Source organism: Microtus pennsylvanicus, chromosome 8 (genome assembly GCF_037038515.1).
Source record: "Microtus pennsylvanicus isolate mMicPen1 chromosome 8, mMicPen1.hap1, whole genome shotgun sequence".
NCBI classification, from domain to species: Eukaryota; Metazoa; Chordata; class Mammalia; order Rodentia; family Cricetidae; genus Microtus; species Microtus pennsylvanicus.
Window position 1 is genome coordinate 73,923,086 of NC_134586.1, and position 17,406 is coordinate 73,940,491.

General features: G+C 42.2%; 2 protein-coding genes and 1 non-coding gene across 14 annotated transcripts in view; 2 read left to right on the plus strand and 1 right to left on the minus strand.

Annotated features, from left to right (window-relative positions):
* Positions 1-8,885, plus strand: part of Ptcd3 (pentatricopeptide repeat domain 3) — a 33,543-nt gene extending 24,658 nt beyond the window's left edge. Inside the window, exons 15-24 of the mRNA XM_075983841.1 lie at positions 2,634-2,723; positions 2,911-2,939; positions 3,761-3,867; positions 5,028-5,106; positions 5,196-5,286; positions 5,447-5,532; positions 6,495-6,643; positions 7,514-7,555; positions 7,967-8,125; positions 8,318-8,885. Of these exons, the coding sequence (XP_075839956.1) occupies positions 2,634-2,723; positions 2,911-2,939; positions 3,761-3,867; positions 5,028-5,106; positions 5,196-5,286; positions 5,447-5,532; positions 6,495-6,643; positions 7,514-7,555; positions 7,967-8,125; positions 8,318-8,414 (929 nt within the window). The 3' untranslated portion in view covers positions 8,415-8,885. The remainder of the gene's footprint in view (positions 1-2,633; positions 2,724-2,910; positions 2,940-3,760; positions 3,868-5,027; positions 5,107-5,195; positions 5,287-5,446; positions 5,533-6,494; positions 6,644-7,513; positions 7,556-7,966; positions 8,126-8,317) is intronic.
* Positions 7,067-7,203, plus strand: LOC142856620 (small nucleolar RNA SNORD94). Its single transcript, XR_012911668.1, has one exon. It is a non-coding gene; the product is annotated as a small nucleolar RNA SNORD94 (small nucleolar RNA).
* Positions 8,886-13,216: 4,331 nt separating the features above from the next.
* Positions 13,217-17,406, minus strand: part of Immt (inner membrane mitochondrial protein) — a 41,126-nt gene continuing 36,936 nt past the window's right edge. For all 12 annotated transcript variants that reach the window (XM_075983852.1, XM_075983849.1, XM_075983855.1 and 9 more), the window contains 3 exons: positions 16,610-16,741; positions 15,484-15,613; positions 13,217-14,158 (listed from right to left, as the gene is read on the minus strand). In XM_075983852.1, the coding sequence (XP_075839967.1) occupies positions 13,545-14,158; positions 15,484-15,613; positions 16,610-16,741 (876 nt within the window). In that variant the 3' untranslated portion in view covers positions 13,217-13,544. The remainder of the gene's footprint in view (positions 14,159-15,483; positions 15,614-16,609; positions 16,742-17,406) is intronic.

The window sequence follows — 17,406 nt, forward strand, 5'->3', positions numbered from 1 at the left end:
ACTTAGTAAAATGTTTGTTACACAATTGAAAAACTATAGAGCTTGATCCCAGAACCCAAGTGTGGTAGCACATACTTGTAGTCCCAGCAGGAATGGGCAGATTTTTCGCCTTAGGGCCATCCAGCCTGGCCATTTTACTCTTACCTTGCTCTTGTCATTCCATTTTATCATAGCACCAAGACAAACCCTGTTACAAAAAGATGGTTCAGTGGGTTAGGTCTTTGCAAGCCTTGGGAATTTAAATTGGATTCCAAAACCAGTGTGAAGCCAAACCAAGTGTCTAGTCCCACCGTTCATGGTGAGACGGGTGGAAAAGACCATAAAATCCCCAGAAACCTGTGTGGTTCCTAACCTCTGTACCTTAATGTTGAGATTAATAAGCATATTTCCTTTTCAGAAAGTTCTTGCCTATGCCATAGTTTTAAAGTGATGTCCCTTTGGTTTTTATTTAGCATTTTGAGTATTATGTCCTTCATTAGTCTTTGACCCATTTTTAATTATTTTTGTACACAGTATGATTTTTTTTCTATATGTAGAATTTTGAGGGCCATAGAGATGGCTTAAGCCAGTGGTTCTCAACCTTCCTAATGCTGTGACCCTTTAAAACAGTTCCTCATATTATGACCTTGAACCATAAAATTATTTTCATTGCTACTTCATAACTATGATTCTGTTACTGTAATGATTATAAATATCTAATATACAGGATCTCTGATATGTGACCCCTGTTGAAAGGGTAATCTGACAACCCACAGGTTGAGAACTACTGGCTTAATTGGTTAAGAGAACTTGTTGGCCTTTCAGAGGACCCATGTTCCACTCCTAGCACCCACAGACTCACTTCCACCTGTAACTCCAACTTCTGGGCAGCTGGCATTTTCCTCTGGACTCCTAGAACACCAATACACATATGGTACTCATTCACATATATCAGTGGTTCTGGGGTCACATATCAGATATCCTGCACAGTTATGAAAAAACAACTAAAATAATTTTATGGTTGGGGGATCACCACAAAATGAGTAACTATTAAAAGGTCTCAGAACTAGGAAGGTTGAAAAACACTGATATATATGAATAAAATGAAAACCTTTTATCAAAAAGGCTGTGTTTCTACAGTGTGTTTCTTGGTCTTTGCTATATGGATTCATTGCTGAGTCCTCCCTCTTCAGTTCTGCTGGCTACACGTGTTTTTGTGATAGTGATAGGAATGTAAGTTTTAGTGCTCACAGAGAAGCACTAGGGAAAACAGTGATGTTAAACACACCAGGTTGTCTCAAGTGGAGAGATAACGTGTTTTCCCTCCAAAAGACGGGAATAGATAGGGTTAATAGCCTGGTAATCTGTATAGCCACCACACTTATTCCCCCAGACCCTTCTCGTATGTTTACCTTGAGCCTGCTTTCTTTGTTAATTTATAGAGCCTATCATTATGAAAGAGTCCCAATATCACTTATATTTCCAATAGTTTTGATGTAGCCATGCTTTACTTTACACATCGGATTGAGTTCATCATCACCAGGAAACTTTTTCCACTTTGGGCTGGGCTTAAATATGCCTAAAATAAATACCTAGTTTATTAAAATAAACTCTAAAGAGTTTGAAATAGCACCAAGTATTGAGTTATGTTGAACTGGGCTGACTTCTTGCTTCTTGTGAATTGACATTCTTCTGACCAAGGTGTTTGCAAAGGCACCCCCTTTCCCATCTCAGTAGGTGTTAGTTTTTGCCCTATTTGGTTACCTTTTCCAAAACCCATTTTGCTGTGTAGCGTAGAATGTCTTGAACTTGCTATGTAGCTCAGGTGAACCTGACTCATGGTCTTTCTACTTCGCTGTTGGGATTAAAAGTATGTGTGGCCATGACTGGCTCATATGACTTCTGCCAATTGCCCCATCCACTAATCCATTCTTCAATTGGATATTTTTTCTTGGCTTCCTTATCTGGTTTTACTTTAAAAGAACACAGATACCACTAAATAATTTGGTTAAGTGTGTTGGTTTGAGATTGGGAGCTGTTGGTATTTGTCCCACTTGTTGGAGGGAGTGGGGCTACTTGGTCGTTCCTGGCTCCTCAGCCCCGAAATAATCACACAGAAAGTGTATTAATTAAATATCACTGCTTGGCCCATTAGCTCTAGCTTCTTAATGGCTAACTCTTACATATGAATTTAACCTATTTCTATTAATCTGTACATCATCACGAGGTCATGGCCTACCCGCAGAGTTTCAGCACGTCTGTCTCCAGCAGCGGCTCTGACTCAGCCTTCCTCCTCCCATGCTCTAGGCAAAGCCAGTTAGTTCTTTATTCATTAACCAATAAAAGCAACACATAGAAAGACCTCGCACATCACCCACTCGAGAAATTTGAGCTTTTTAGGAAAGAAATGAATAAAAGTGAAGAAATCTAAGTAGAACATGAGAACAGAGCATAGTGATTCTTAGAGATTTTACCAGTGCTTGGGCTCTGGGCTATACTGGTCTCTTTAAGCAGGTTTTGGCCCTGCCCAGCTCTGCCAGGTCTTAGGCTAAAGATGGAGGCAGCAAATAGGCTTTTATAACTGGGGGCTATGAAGTTGGTTCTGCTTGTGAAAGTGAACTCCTGATTTAAAAAAAAAATTGCCTTTTCTGCAGCTAACGCTATAAAAACACCATCCCTCATCATCTATGATATTATGCAGGAATTAGAGGGAAGGACATTTTCCCCACAGGACCTGGATGATGGTATGTACAGATATTACTTGTGCTATTCCTCTAGCTCATGATGGGTGGTTCGCCTGAGTGCTATTAGAGGCCTTGTATTTGGATTGAATATTCTGTAAAAGCCAAGATGTCTGTGGCATAGTAATGTAATTAATATGAAAACAAGGTTACATCCATAGCAACCAAACTTGTGAACTTTACTTTTCAGATAAATTTTTTCAGTCGGCCATGAATGTAGTAAGTGCCATTTCCTATTTTTCCCAGCTTCCTCTCTATTTCTTCATTTTACCTGTAACTGAGAGCTTTGCGTGTCCTTTCAGTTTTAATTCTCTGGTCATGTCTTTGCTTCTTCTTTCCTTCTTTCTGTACAGTCTATACTTTCAAAACTTTAAAAATCATACCCCAGCTCTATTCTTTATTGTGTTGTCGTTTATGTCTGCTTTGATAGCTTTCAGAATGGGTTTTGCCCAATAGCTTTGTAGATTGATGCAAATAGATTATTATGTTGGTTTTTATTTTATCGTCATCATAGGAGAAATTTCGTGTTTTCTGGATGAGTAGAGAACATCCTGTTTAAGGGCTCATGGGCACTCAGATGTAGCCCTATGGTAGTGTATGTCACAGGAGGGGAGAACTAGTATTTCAAGGCTGGTTCTTCAAGCTGTTTCCTGGTGATTTTAATGGTGCACTGGAATTGCTAACTCAGTAACTTTGTTTTAAATTTTATAAAACTAGGGCTTATTTTTTCCTCAATTTTTTGTGACTTTTTTGCTGTCAGGTAATGAATTGAATATTGTTAGTTAAATATTTATGCAAAGAAATATATACTTTTTTTTGTTTTTAAAACAAGGTTTCTCTGTATAGCCCTGGCTGTCCTGGAACTCTGTAAACCAGGCTGACCTCAAACTCACAGAGGTCCACCAGCCTCTGCCTCTTAGGTTGGGTTTAAAGGCTTGCGCCACCACCACCCAGTCCAGAAACGCATACTTTTTCATTATGTATTGAGTCTCTGTTTGGCTTACAAGAATGTCTGGGTAATATTAGTTGCAAATTTTCAGTGTTCATCTCTCAGAGATTTAGAACTTGCTTACCAAGTACATCGTCTTTTAAATACCGGGGACAACCGGAAATTGATTGGAAGTGATCTTCAACTCAATTTCTATTAGTAAGTATGTTACTTTATATTTTTTAAAGAGAGATTGTCAGAGATTGTCTGTGAGTGTATGCACACACCTGGTAAGCCTCCTATCTCTGCTCTACCTTGGAGTTGGTAACATGCATTTGCTAGGAATGCTTGGTTTGTTGCATGGTTTCTGGGATCCAAACTCTAGACCAAGGGCTCTTAACTCTTGAGCCATCTCTCCTTTGATTTTAATCACTGAATTCTGCAATGGGAGAATGTTAATGACTGTATCTCAGCTCTAGTTTTAGGTTGTCTGCCCATTATGTCATAGTTATTAAAGCAGTGGGGCTGAGGAGGTGGCTCCATGGGTAAGGTTCTTGTTAGGTAAGAATGAGGTCCTGAGTTCAGGTCCCAGCACTCACTGGTGCTATGTGTCTATAACCCCAGCGTGAAGGAAGAAGTAGAAATACACAGATCCAGTAGCTAGATGACCTCAGGGTGGTCACAGCAGCGGAGCTCTAGTCCAGAAATGGCCAACAGTTGAGGACACCTGAAACACAGCCTACTAGCTGTCCTCCATTCACAGGGACAGGCACGCGCATCTGCATACATACATACAAAAACAAAGAAATAAAAAGCAGTGATAAAATGACCTGTCTAGTGTATATTTAGAGATTTTATCTTCTTTGTTAACATTTTTTAACTTTATATGTCGTGGTTGTGTTCTTGGTCCCCCTCTGAGTACTTTGAATACAAGTAATATTTACTTCAAATAATAGTTCTAGGATCTGAGCAGACAACCCAAATGGTCCAGCTGAGGAATAAAAGATCTCAATTGGGAAATTAATTATAGCTAGCACTTCCTTGGTGAAACATTGACCCTTGTACCTAGAAATTGGAAATCGTTTTTATTATTGTGTGTATGTGCCACAGCATGGGCGTCCGGGGTCGGGGTTCAAAGGACAACTTTGTGGAGTAATTTCTCTCCTACCTTTACATGTGTTCCAGGGATAGAACTCAGGTTGCCAGGTTTATGTGGCAAACAAAATACCTTTACCCCCTTGACCATCTCAGTAACCTGAAATTAGAAACATTAAAAGTCTGTGTTCAGTACATGAATAACTATACTGAGATTTGACTCAATTTTTACCTCATTGTTAAGCACACAGGCTTTAATCTAAACATGCCTTTTCTCTCCACAGTTCGAAGTTTTTCAGTTTGATTTGTTCAATGGAACAGATTGATGTCACCTTGAAGTGGTATAAGGACCTAATACCTTCAGTAAGAGGATTACTTGTCTTTTGTGTTTATAGAGGGCTGAGTATCTTTCCTGATGGATACTTTAAGTCATGTTTGTACTTCTCTCTCAGGTCTTCTTTCCCCACTCCCAAACTTTGATAGGGCTTCTCCAAGCATTGGATGTGGCCAATAGGCTAGAAGTGGTTCCTCAGATTTGGAAAGGTTAGTGTCAATTTTTGCAATATCATCTTAACTTCTGTTTGTGTTTTTAGGACTGAAAAACCAGAAGTTAAAAGTCAGTAGTGGACAAAGGTTCGCCAGATGTTTTACGTTTTAATGATCAGTGTTATTTATTTATTTACTTATTTATTTTTGCTTTAAGATAGTAAAGAGTATGGCCATACTTTCCGAGATGCCTTAAGACAAGAAATCTTGATGCTCATGGCCAGGGATAAACACCCACCAGAGGTAAGACTGTCTTGAGGCTCAAGTTCCATCATTAGATGTATACTGACCTGTGTATTTGCTAAAATTATGTTCTTTCAATGGTTGTTTCCCTGAATTTACCCATCTTTTGTTGGGTTCAGATGTGCAAACCTAGATTTAGGTTAAATATGCATTACCAGTAGCAAAATACCAATCTTAGTGTTAGCCTCATTCCTCAAGTCTAAAGCAGGCAGCAGGAATATAGTTATGACAGTGAATGCCAGATTATCTTATAATAAGTATTCCAGGGGCTAGAGAGCTGACTCAGTGGAAAAGCCCTAGAGGACCAGGGCTCAGTTCCCAGTACCCACATCAGGCAGCTCACAAATAACTGCACTCAAGTGCATTGCCTCCTCCCCTCCCCCCCACATACACATAATTAAAACAGAAGGGTTGGAGAGGTAGCTCAGTGATGAAGGGCAATGTGCTCTTCTTTCAGAGTGCCCTGGTTCGACTCCCAGAACCCAGGTGGAGGCTCACAACTGTCTGGGACACATGCAGTCAAAACAGCCGTACACATAAAATAAAAATGACTTTTTTATTATTAGAGTGAGTTGTTTGTGTTTTTCTCTGTAATTGCTACCTGAAAAGATGTGAGGTGGCTCAGTGGATAAAGGAGCTTTCTACCAAGTCTGATGATCAAAGTTCTTTCCCTGGGACCTACATGGAAGAAGGAGAGAATCAACCCTCACAAGTTGTCCTCTGACCTCTTCACATGGGCTCTGGCACCCTTTTGTGTACATCTATACACAGCCAATCAATAAATTAATACAAAACCTTTTAAAGGAAATTCATGATATATTTCAAACATGTAGTTAACTGTATTATTGCAAAGCAGGACCAGGCTTCTTTTTACTGTATTTCTTGTTAGTCGTTCATGTGATAGTTTCTTGGTTTTAAAATTCTTGTCAGACCAACTAGGCACTGACTCTTAGAGCCTCTAGCTTCAGGTGGCATTTGCTGACTGTGCTGCTGATATCAAATCCACATATGAAAGCCAAGATGCCCGGCAGACTGCTCTTGATTGGCCAGCCAACTCTCTACAGTGTATAGCTGTCCTTTTTTTAAGAGGTGGCAGAACCCAGGAAGCATGGTGAGCGTAAATGCCAACATTTATTCTTAAAGCCAAAACATGGACTCAGGTTGATAGATGAGTGTTCTCTAATTCAGCTTAGTGACAGGAACAAACCTGAATGTACAGTGGGGTTTGGGTGGACACTTGCAAATACCAGTTAAAAAGCAAACTTTTGGTAAGGCCAGTGTGTATGGTTTATTTGAGAAGAGGGCATTGTTCAGGCAAGCTGAGAATTCATGTTTCATTTTATATCTTTTGGTTTTCTGTGTGTATTTCATGAATGTATTGGATATCTATTGCTAGTCTATTGTTTAAAACATCTTTTTCTGAAGAAGAATCTTGTCTTTGGGTTGTAGCTCAGTTAAATGTGACCTGTTTGGCATTGTGTTGTCAGTAAAGACAAAGCATTTGCATGGTCAGGCAGATTGACACACTATGAAGCAGGCTGTGATGATTGGCGCAGGGGTACGGACCTCAGCTGAGTCATGGGAGCTGAATGTATGTGTTTTGCCTTTGTCTTGCATGTGGCAGGCTGATGGCGTTCACATATATGAGACTGTTGCCTTAATCTGAGCCTGTTCTTCATACTGGGTTTTAGGGCAGACTGACTCAGGCTTTAAGAGGGAAGTAGGCTAAGCGCGCCCCACTGCCTCTTCTCAGCTGCACATTGTTGGATGGATCCCTCCTGCCCTGGGGGACAGCACTAAAAGCAGTCCTCATCGCTGGCCACATCTCAGCTGTGCCTGTTGAGGTTGTGCAGCCAGAACTAGTTGAGCACAGGAATTCAGGGAGTCTAGGTCGCTGAGTTTCTGAGCCTGCGAAGAGACAGAGCAGCTTTGTGGTTCCACTTGTTTTCCTGTCGGCAGTCATCTTTTTCTTCTTTGACAGGAAAATGTTGGCACTTTTCAAAAAGCATAATAAGATTCCCAGGTAAGTTGACACTAAGAGGCCTCACCTGGTAGAGGCTTGAATTAGTCGCATGGGCTTTGAAATTTCTTCACGCACCTAAGCCACTGCATTTGAGGGAGGGCTCTTTGGCTAGACAGGCAAGCATTTCGTCACCTACCATTCAGGGCATCCTGAGGGAGCCTTTTCTCCACTCAGTGATCATATCTCAGGGATATACAGAAGGTTATTTTGTAACTTCCCTCCAAAGCTAATGAGGATTTGACTAATAAACATATTCTCAACTTTTCCTGTAAATATTTGACTAAAAGTTAAGGGACTAAGTTGGGGGCACTAGAGAAGTGATTCAGTGGTTAAGAGCACTTTGCTTGCTTTTACTTGTGTCTTGATAGGGGAAAAGTGAGTTGGGAACGTTCAGTTTGCTTTCTTTTACAGAAGTGAATTGTTGGAGGAGTTTATGGACACTGCAAAAGCATCTGAGAGCCCTGCTTTGGCCATTGAGGTGGTGAAGCTGGCAAGTGCCTTCAGCTTGCCTGTTTGTGAGAGCCTTGCCAAAAGAGTAATGACAGATTTCACAGTCGACGAAAAACAAAAGTAAGTCTGTGTATCTCCTCTTAGGGTGCTTTTCACTTTCTCAGGTACGATATTGTTCCCTTACAAAGCCAGGGGTGGTGGTGTAATAGTTGTTTCTTCTGTCATATGAACTGTTGGAAGCTTTCCTTGGTTCTTAAAACTGCTGGGACTGTATATGTCAGGGATACCAAATACCATTTCTTTTCCTTACAGAGAAGCCCTGGGTAACCTCACTGCGTCAAACAACAGTAGCGATGGAGACAGCAGCAGTGACAGTGACAGTGACATCGGTGAAGACAAAAGAAAGTGAGGTGGCTCACCATAGCTGCTGGAACGTTGGAAGTAGTAGCTAAGCAGACACAGGGCTGAAGATGTAAACTCAGTGGTGCAGCACTAGCCAGACACAAGGCCTAGGATTCTTCTCCAGCACCTGAGATGCAGATATGGGCAGCTTTTGCCTGAACAGTAACCAGCACTATGAGGTCTGTGCAATGCAGTGTCTGCAGACTTACTCCCATTAATCATCATGTTAGAGCTCACTGGCCTTTGCTGCCCACCTGCTCTGTGATGTGCTGGCCCTTTGGCCTAGAAATACCAGTTTAAACTGGTTCTCATGCAGGTACATAATTGCTGTTGTACTGATCATATCCCAGTTTGGGGAGTACTTAATGTGAATAACTGTCTTAGAACCAATTAAATCAGAAGCAAGTAACTGGTTTTAGGTTACACAACTGGCAAAATGATTAAATAAACAGTGATTCAGTGTGTGCTTTTATTTAAAAACTGAAGGGGCTGGAGAAATGGCTCAGTGGTTAAGAGCATTGTCTGCTCTTCCAAAGGTCCTGAGTTCAATTCCCGGCAACCACATGGTGGCCCACAGCCATCTGTAATGAGATCTGATGCCCTCTTCTGGCCTGCAGGCATACATGCAGACAGAATATTGTATACATAATAAATAAATAAATTTAAAAAAAAAACTGAATATAGTCTTTTTTTATGTGTGTGCATGGTCATACGGAGGCCAGGGGTCAGTGGTTTTTTTCTCCAGTTGTTTCTCTAGGTTTATTTCTTGAGGCAGGACCTCTCCCTGAGCCTGGAGATTGCTGGTTATTAGACCAGTTGGCCAGCCCTGGAGATCCACCTGGCTTTTCTACATAAACACTTGGGGATCTGAACTGAGGTCCTCATACGCACATGCCAAGCTCTTTACAAAGGGAGTTTCCTCTCCAGCCCCAGCCTTGTCTTCTATACCCAAGAATGTTTTGAGTTGTATGAGTGGTATAGCTCTTGCTTAAGTACATTTTTTTTCTCCTCCCTCCCCCCACAAGACATTTTGGGCCATATGGGCACTTTATAAGGGGCTAGTGATAACAAAAGGATGTGAAATGTCATGACACTGTATTGCTACCGATCACCTTGATCAACTTTATATTAATCGTGTTTCTTTTAAATGATAGTATTTTTGTTGTTGCTTTTTTGTTTTTGAGACAGGGTTCCTCTGTGTAGCTTTGGAGCCTGTCCTCTGTAGACCAAGCTGGCCTTGAATTTAGAGATTTGCCTGCCTCTGCCTCCCGAGTACTGGAATTAAAGGTGTGCCCCACACTGCCCAGCTTCATCTCCCATTACTAATAAAAGGTTACATCTTCTGTGCCAAAGTTGAGCACCACTCCAGTTTTTACTTTCTGACCCAGCCGTGCCTTGAATTTCATCTGTCTCAGTCCTATGCTTGCTTTTTATTTCACTGGTTCCCATTCCTTGGTAATGAGATTGCACAAATTCTTATATAACTCTACTTCTGGCCATTTCTGAGTGTTTGACTCCCTGAGTGATCTGTTTGCCATGCCTACATGCCCACATTACTCTAGTACCACATTCCTAAATGACTCTTAATTAAATGGATTTTTGATGCTATGGATCCCATTTTCTCACTATGTACACCGTGCTGACTTTGATGGGCAAGCCATCTTGAGTGCCAAAATTGTAGCTGTGTGACACCATGCCTGGCTTTCATATGTTTATGGGAAAGACTTGCCTGTAATTCAGTTTCGCAGTTTTAAAACAGATGGTATGGGATAGAAATTTGGAGTTACAATTTATATCCAATTAGCACCAGAATCAAGGGGTAGGTTTTTCTTTTTTCCTTATGCACCCTGGGTTGGTCTTGAACTCATAGGCCACATGCTTAGCCTTCCTGAATCCTGGGATTAGAGGCACAAACTACCAGCTGGCTTGAGAAGCGTTGGAACATCAAGAGTGGGTGCTGCTTAAAACAGGTGCCAGCCCTGACACATAAGCCACCATAAGAAGAGCAGCAGACTTTCTGAGACTCTAGAAATGGAGCTAGTTGGTATGATATGTGTGTGCATGAGACATGTTGAGTTCCCGAGTGGTGCTAAGCCTGTGAGGACAGGATGTATCTGAGTGACTTGTAGCAGGAACTGGAGAAACTAGGGAGAAAGGATTCTCATGGAGCAGCGAGGTAGGACCTTAGGATAAAGATTGATTTACCTGTATGCAAACGTGCAGGTGCCCAGAGGACACTTGGTGGGACCTATTGGGAATTTGTCCTCTCTAGTCCCTTAATATGGACTTTAATGGTTAAGTGCCTCCTCATCGACCAAGACCCACTGGTCTTAAAACCTTTGTTTGGGAAAACCAACTTTTCTGATGACCATAGCTGCTGTAAGAGACATAGCATCGGGTTCAGAGGAAACACTTTGTATGTGCTCTTCTATAAGAGGTCACTTGGAGGGGGGGGGCTCAAGACAGGGTTTCTCTCTATAGCTTTAGAGCCTGTCCTGGAACTAGCTCTGTAGACCAGGCTGGTCTCGAACCTTCTGGGATTAAAGGTGTGTGTGCACCACCACCGCCCAGCAAGGTCACTTATTCTTAAGGGCAGCCTCAACCTTGTGTACCATTAGGCCCCTTTACTAGATAGTGCTTTATAACCATCCAAAACTCATAAAACTATCAAGTTTAGAGAAACCATATCACCTCCCTGCCTCTTACATGCCTGAGAGTGAAAGAAGCCTAGACCACTGAACCCGATAAATGTAAGCTTCCTACCAATCAAGCCTTTTTATTTGCTTTTTGTGTTAATGGAGATGGCCTGTTCTTCTGTACTGAGTTCAAGCAAGTTACTTTGAAACTGGTGGGATTACTCATTTGGGATTTGCAGACTGCTTTTATCCAGAACCTGTTGAAAGAACAGAGGATGAACGTTAACCCAATGTTCTGTGTTTAAAGACTGCTTAAGATTCTACTGCATGAACATAGCTCATTAGTTTTCAGCCACTGGCCTTTTTTTAAAAAAAAAAAAAAAAAAAGACCAGGTCTGGCCTTGAGGATTTCTAATTTTCCTGCTGCCACCTCCATCTTGCTGGGATCCCAGGTATCCAGCACACTCAGTTTGAACACTCTTACAGCAATCAGGATGAGGTATGGTGACGGAAACACTGGACCCAGATGCCTTGGCTTTGTGTCAAGTCCCAAGTGGCCGTGGTATTTGTTCACATGCAGTTTAAATGGGATGCTGCATGAAGCAGGCATGCCCCACCTGACTGCTGGGCACCCCAGACTTTGTTGCACAAGCCCGGTAGCTTCCATTTCCCTGAAATGGAGCGAGAATGCAAAGCTCTCCATTTCACTTTAGCAGTTAGCCCGGGCTAGGCACAAGTAAGGACAGGCTAAGCAGAAATTCCCTTCCTTTTTAAATATAATAGAGGTAGGTAGCAGTTGGTCATAGCCACTGTCCTAAAATTTGAAAGCCAGGGGCTGGGAAGATAGCTCAGTCTGTGAAGTGTTTGCTACAGGCAGGCCTCAAGAACCTAGAGCTCATCCCCAGAGCCTACAAGCACCAAAAAAAGTCATGAATGTGCATGCTTCAAACATTGGCCATCCAGCTTAGCTTACTAATGAGTTTCAAGCCAGTAGAGGCCATGTCTGAAAAACCAAGTGGAGGACACCTGCACACAAAAAAAACCATCTGAAGCCTTCATTACTTTGACACAGAACTAAAAGGAAGCATTGTGTTGCTTCTGGTGAGCTCAAAGAATCACATCATTTGACACCCACCTGATTTTCTGAGTCTGTGTGGCCCTGAATGGCCTGACTTGAATGTAGGCATGAACCATAATGACCTAGTCACGTGTGAAGAAAGCCTTTCAGGGTTTGAAGAGAAACTAGATTTCCTTACGATCTAGTATATTCTTGTGATAAGAACAGAAATGCTCGGTTTACATGACACATTTTACAAACTAACGTACTTTTGAGATGTAATCCTATTAGAGATGGGAGTAGGGAAGTGAACAGTCCAGGTAGTCGCCCACAGTGCATCTACCTTCAGAAACAGGGCAATCCACATGCAGGTGCTCCAATCAGACCCAGTGTTACCAAGCCAAAGGGCAAGCAAGGTCAGTGCTATGCAAAGACCTCAATATACCCATTTTGAGAGGCTATAGGTGTGCAACTATAGAAAGGCAATACAGAAAACTGCTCTGATGTTTTGTTGGTATGTTTTCTAATACCCCAACAAAAAGTTAAAAACTGGCAGGATTTTTGTAGAGATGGTAGTTTTCAGAGTATGAAGAATTAAGGCAAAAGTAAATATTTAATGTTTCTTCACTATGGCAACTGTGCCAAACTCAGACTTCATTGGCAGTCTGGCTAAATTCTGATTCCAGGTTCATAACCTCTACTACTACTAATCTACTGAAGATCCTCAGTCCAGGTACTGGGAAGCAACACCACAGCAGGAATAGTGAGCTCAAGAACTCTGATAGAGTACAGATGTGTGTGTGCTGGATCCCAGTAATGCAGCTTTTCCTCTGGGGAACTATCGACTAATTCTTGTGCCTTTGAATCACTGAGTGCGAGGTCCCCAACTATACACACACTGGCACTTGGCTTCTGCATCACTCCTGCCTGACTTTGACCATCAGGAGATCCATTCACCCAAACATTCAAAGCCAAAGCAGCAGCCCTTGGATTTCAGGTTACCCAGCTCCGAGCTCTGAAACTGTGACCACAAGTCCCTACCACTGGCTGCTTCTCGTGGAAGCTTTCTGCTCACACAACAAACTGGAAATGGCAATTTGAAAAGGGATAGAGTACTCAGTTTTCATTGTGTTGCTTTATTCAGTTTGCTCCAAGGGCAGAATCAATAGTAGGGATCACAAACATTATTTTGAGTGGCTCACAAGCCTGATCAGTAAAACCTGAAAAACAGGAAGTGTTACACAAGTTGCAAATAAAGCCTCCTGGAGTTCATTGGCATGATAGCAGTGTAAGGACGGTAAATGCAACAGGTGTTAACATCTTGCACAGGACTTGGAACCTGCTCACTTCTAGACAATTCTGGGACCCTTGTTGCAAACCCTGCAGATACCAATGCTGATTTTCTTTGATATGAAATATGACTTTACACAACTCTTCCTAGGCCTTACTCTTGCTGCACTTGAGTGGTTCCTATTCCTACGGCGCTGGCGTATGTAGTCAGGATCTCCACTATCTGCTTAGTTTCTAGGGTCATTCGGGCCTCCTTCAGCCAGTCCTGTGCCACTCTTCTGGACTCCCCTTTTAGCTGATTGACAAACTTTGCTGCCAGCTCCAGGTCACCATGCTCAATACAATAAGAGGCATAAGAGAGCAATTTAAATGTGTTTATATCCTCAGGGTCGAGCTCTGCCGGTGGCTTCAGCTGCTTAGGCGGGAACAGGAGCAGGGACTGCAAGTAGGAAAGGAAGTATTGGTACAGGCTATTTCTGGTTTCGTCAATCATCGCTACCCTTCGGGCTTGTTTTTGAACAGCATAGAAACGGGCTCTTAGGGTCTCTTCACTGTATACCCCCCTGGTCAGGGATTCTGGAGGAATGGCTGCAGTTAAAGCCTGGGTAAATTCATTATCAGAACAGCTGACTCTGATGGCCTCAACAGCACTCCCCAGCGGGACGGTAGGTGTTTCTGCAGATGAAGTCTTCATGCTGTACTTTAATGCCTCCACTGAAAGCCAGAGCTGGTGGGCTTTTCTGGCTTCTTCTTCAGCAACTGCATGACCTACAAAAATTAAATAAATAAAGACATTTCTCTGTCTTCTCCACACACACCCCAGATACACCTTGAATAATCTACAGCCAACAAGTTAACAAGGCCAAAGCCAGACTTTTTACAAAGTAACAGGAGATGACACAGTTTGACGAGGATCTGATTCTACTAACACTGAAAATACTGGGAGGGTTTTAGTGCACAGCACAAGTTCCCTTCTTCCTATGAGATCCAGGACAATGGCTCTTTTCTGAGGAGGATGGTAAGGTCATTCGTATTTGCAAGATTTCTTTTTTCTTTGGCAAGAGTATATATCCCTGGCTACTTTTGAACTCTATGTAGACTAGGCTGTCCTTGAACTCAAAGATCTGTCTGTCTCTGCCTCCTGAGTGTTGGGATATGGCACTATATCTGGATATTTCTAATTCAGACATTTTTATATTTGGTAATTTGGTGGCGGGGCAGTCAAATGACAGGGTTTCTCTGTGTAACCCTGGCTGTCCTAGAACCCTGTGGACTAGGATGGCCTCTGCCTCCCTCTCAAATTGTGGGATTAGAGGCAGGATGGCCTCAAACTCAGAGATCTACCTGCCTCTGCCTCCCTTAAAGGCACCAATGCCTAGCCCTAGGCCAAGAATTTCAAGGCCTAGTTTTTCCTAGGAAAAAAGCAAAACAAAACACATAAAGATTTCAAAACAGACTTAATGAACTAGGAATTAGAGGATGACTCAGTGACTGAGAGCACTAGCTGCTCTTCCAAATGACCCAGGCTCGGATCCTAGCATCCACAAGAGGATTTGCAACTCTGTCCGTGACTCTAGTCCCAGAGGATCCAACACCCTTTTCCGGCCTCTTTGGGCCTGCTTGCATGTGCTGTACATGCAAGGCAACATATACACATACGTAAAATTGCTTTTTTAAGTATTTTAACTAAACTAGATATTGATGTTCCTTATGTATTGTGTTTACTTTTACTGTCATGTGACAGAAGGATTCGAGGACACTGCAAAAAGCCTATCTATTAATGTGCTTGTGAAGATGCATGACTTTCAATGTGGCATAGCCACCATACAGCAGTAACCACCCTCCCCAATAACCCTGCAATATATGAGGGAAAGGAACCTTGAAAATGGTATCTGTGTCATATGTTAATTTAATTTTTGGGTTTTCTTTTATTCCAATTTCTTCGCAGAACTCTATTTAAATTTGTCAAATCTGGGACTTGCCAAGAAATGAGCATCATATAGTGGAGTAGATGCGTGCCCCTGTTAGTCTATTAACAAGGCATTATCCTGAGAAACTGTGCAGGGTAACACTGAAACAGCAAAGAAACTCACTCTGAACAGCCTGCTCTATTCCCCTCAATCTGGCATAGGCAGTGTTTATGTCCAGAGTAAAGTTGTCAACTTGTTCTTGACTGCGTCGACGAAATTCTAACTCTTGTTCAGACAGTTTCTCAGACAGGCCCTGAAATAAAACACAGACAGTGTACAGAGAACTAACGCTGCTACTGTGCTTGCCTCTCAGCCAGATACTAGTCTTTCAGAAACCACAAACTCTGAGTACAAAAGGAGCTTTGAAAATCCCAAAACATAACCAGATGTGGTATACACCTTTAATCCCAGGACTCAGGAGGTAGAGACAGGCAGATCTCTGTGAGTTTGAGGCAAGCCTGGTCTACAGAGCAAATTCCAGAACAGGCTGCAAAGCAACCCTGTCTCAAAAAAAAAAAAAAAAGAAAAGAAAAGAAAAAGTTTTTATATTGCCACCCAAACATATCGGATCAATATCTGATCACAAACAACATACCTGATGTAAGAATTGGTTCTTTTTTTTGTGTGTGTGTGTGCGTATGGGTTTTCAAGACAGGGTTTCTTTGTAGCTTTGGAGCCTGTCCTGGAACTAGCTCTTGTAGACCAGGCTAGCCTCGAACTCACAGAGATCCGCCTGCTTCTGCCTCCCAAGTGCTGGGATTAAAGGCGTGCGCCACCACTGTCCAGCAAGAATTGGTTCTTTAGATTAACAAAAAAAGCATATTCCACTAAAGCTAGGTAACACTAGCAATCTATTATTACTATTCTTTTCTTTCTTTTTTTCTTTTAGTTTTCTCAAGACAGGGTTTCTCTTTTTGTGGCCCTGGTTGTCCTGAAACTCACTTTGTAGACTGACTTGGCCACAAACTCACAGAGATCCTCCTGCCTCTGCCTCCCGAGTGCTGGGATTAAAGGTGTGCGCCACCACTGCTTGGCTTAATCTTATTCTTATCCTCTTAAAGAGTACACTTAAAGGAGAAAGACAAAGGCTATGGTGCTGCTGTACAGAACATGCTTAGCATGTGAGGCTCTGGGCTCCATGCCCAGCTACAACCCACAAATGCACGGAAAGGAGAGCTCATAAAGACTCAAGTGAAGATGGAGATGGAGATAGGGAGGAGAGAGCTGAAGCCTCACCACAGGTCCTCACCTGCTCATATTCATACTTCAGTTCCTGTTCTTGCACCTTGAGGACATCTCGTAGATGATCAGTGTGGGCAGCGGCCTGTCGTCGAAGCTGAGTCCTCATTTCATTCTCCATGGCATCTCTGACTTCCTCCACCTGTGAAACCAAACATAGATTAGTTCTCAACTTTCCATATGTACATTTAGGAAAAGGGAAAGACAGTAAAATAATGGACTACAGCTGTTGATGGGAACCCCTTTAATGTGCCAGGCATAATAACATGAGCTACAAAGCTGAACACAAGGTTACACAGCTACACCAAAAATAATTTCAAACATTAGTTTCTCTGGCCTCAAACCCTGGGCATTGCCATGTGGCCCCTGACACAGAAACAAACACCATTATTTGCTGAACTACAAATTTCACAGGAAGGAACTCATTCCAGAACTTAAGAGGAAAGAAACCCAGTTCAAAGCTGGATTCAAACATAGTTTAATCATAACTGTCTACGTTCATATTTCCACTTTCTCCATGGTGACAATGGCAACTTTGAAAAATCATTTAAAAAATTTGTACCCAGTAGTTACTTCTAAATAAAAAAAACTGCCAATAGCTTACTTTCACGTGAATTTAGGCTCAATGTGCCAAATGAAAACAAGTTGGAAAAAGCTCCATCCTGCTTTACTGAGCAGTTAGCCATGTGTTCTACAAAACACAATACAAACTGCCTTGAACATGAAACTCATCTTTTCTCAGAATTAGCACAGTGAGTCATGAATCCAGCCAGGCCGTGGGTAAGCACTTAGGATGCACGCTGTGCC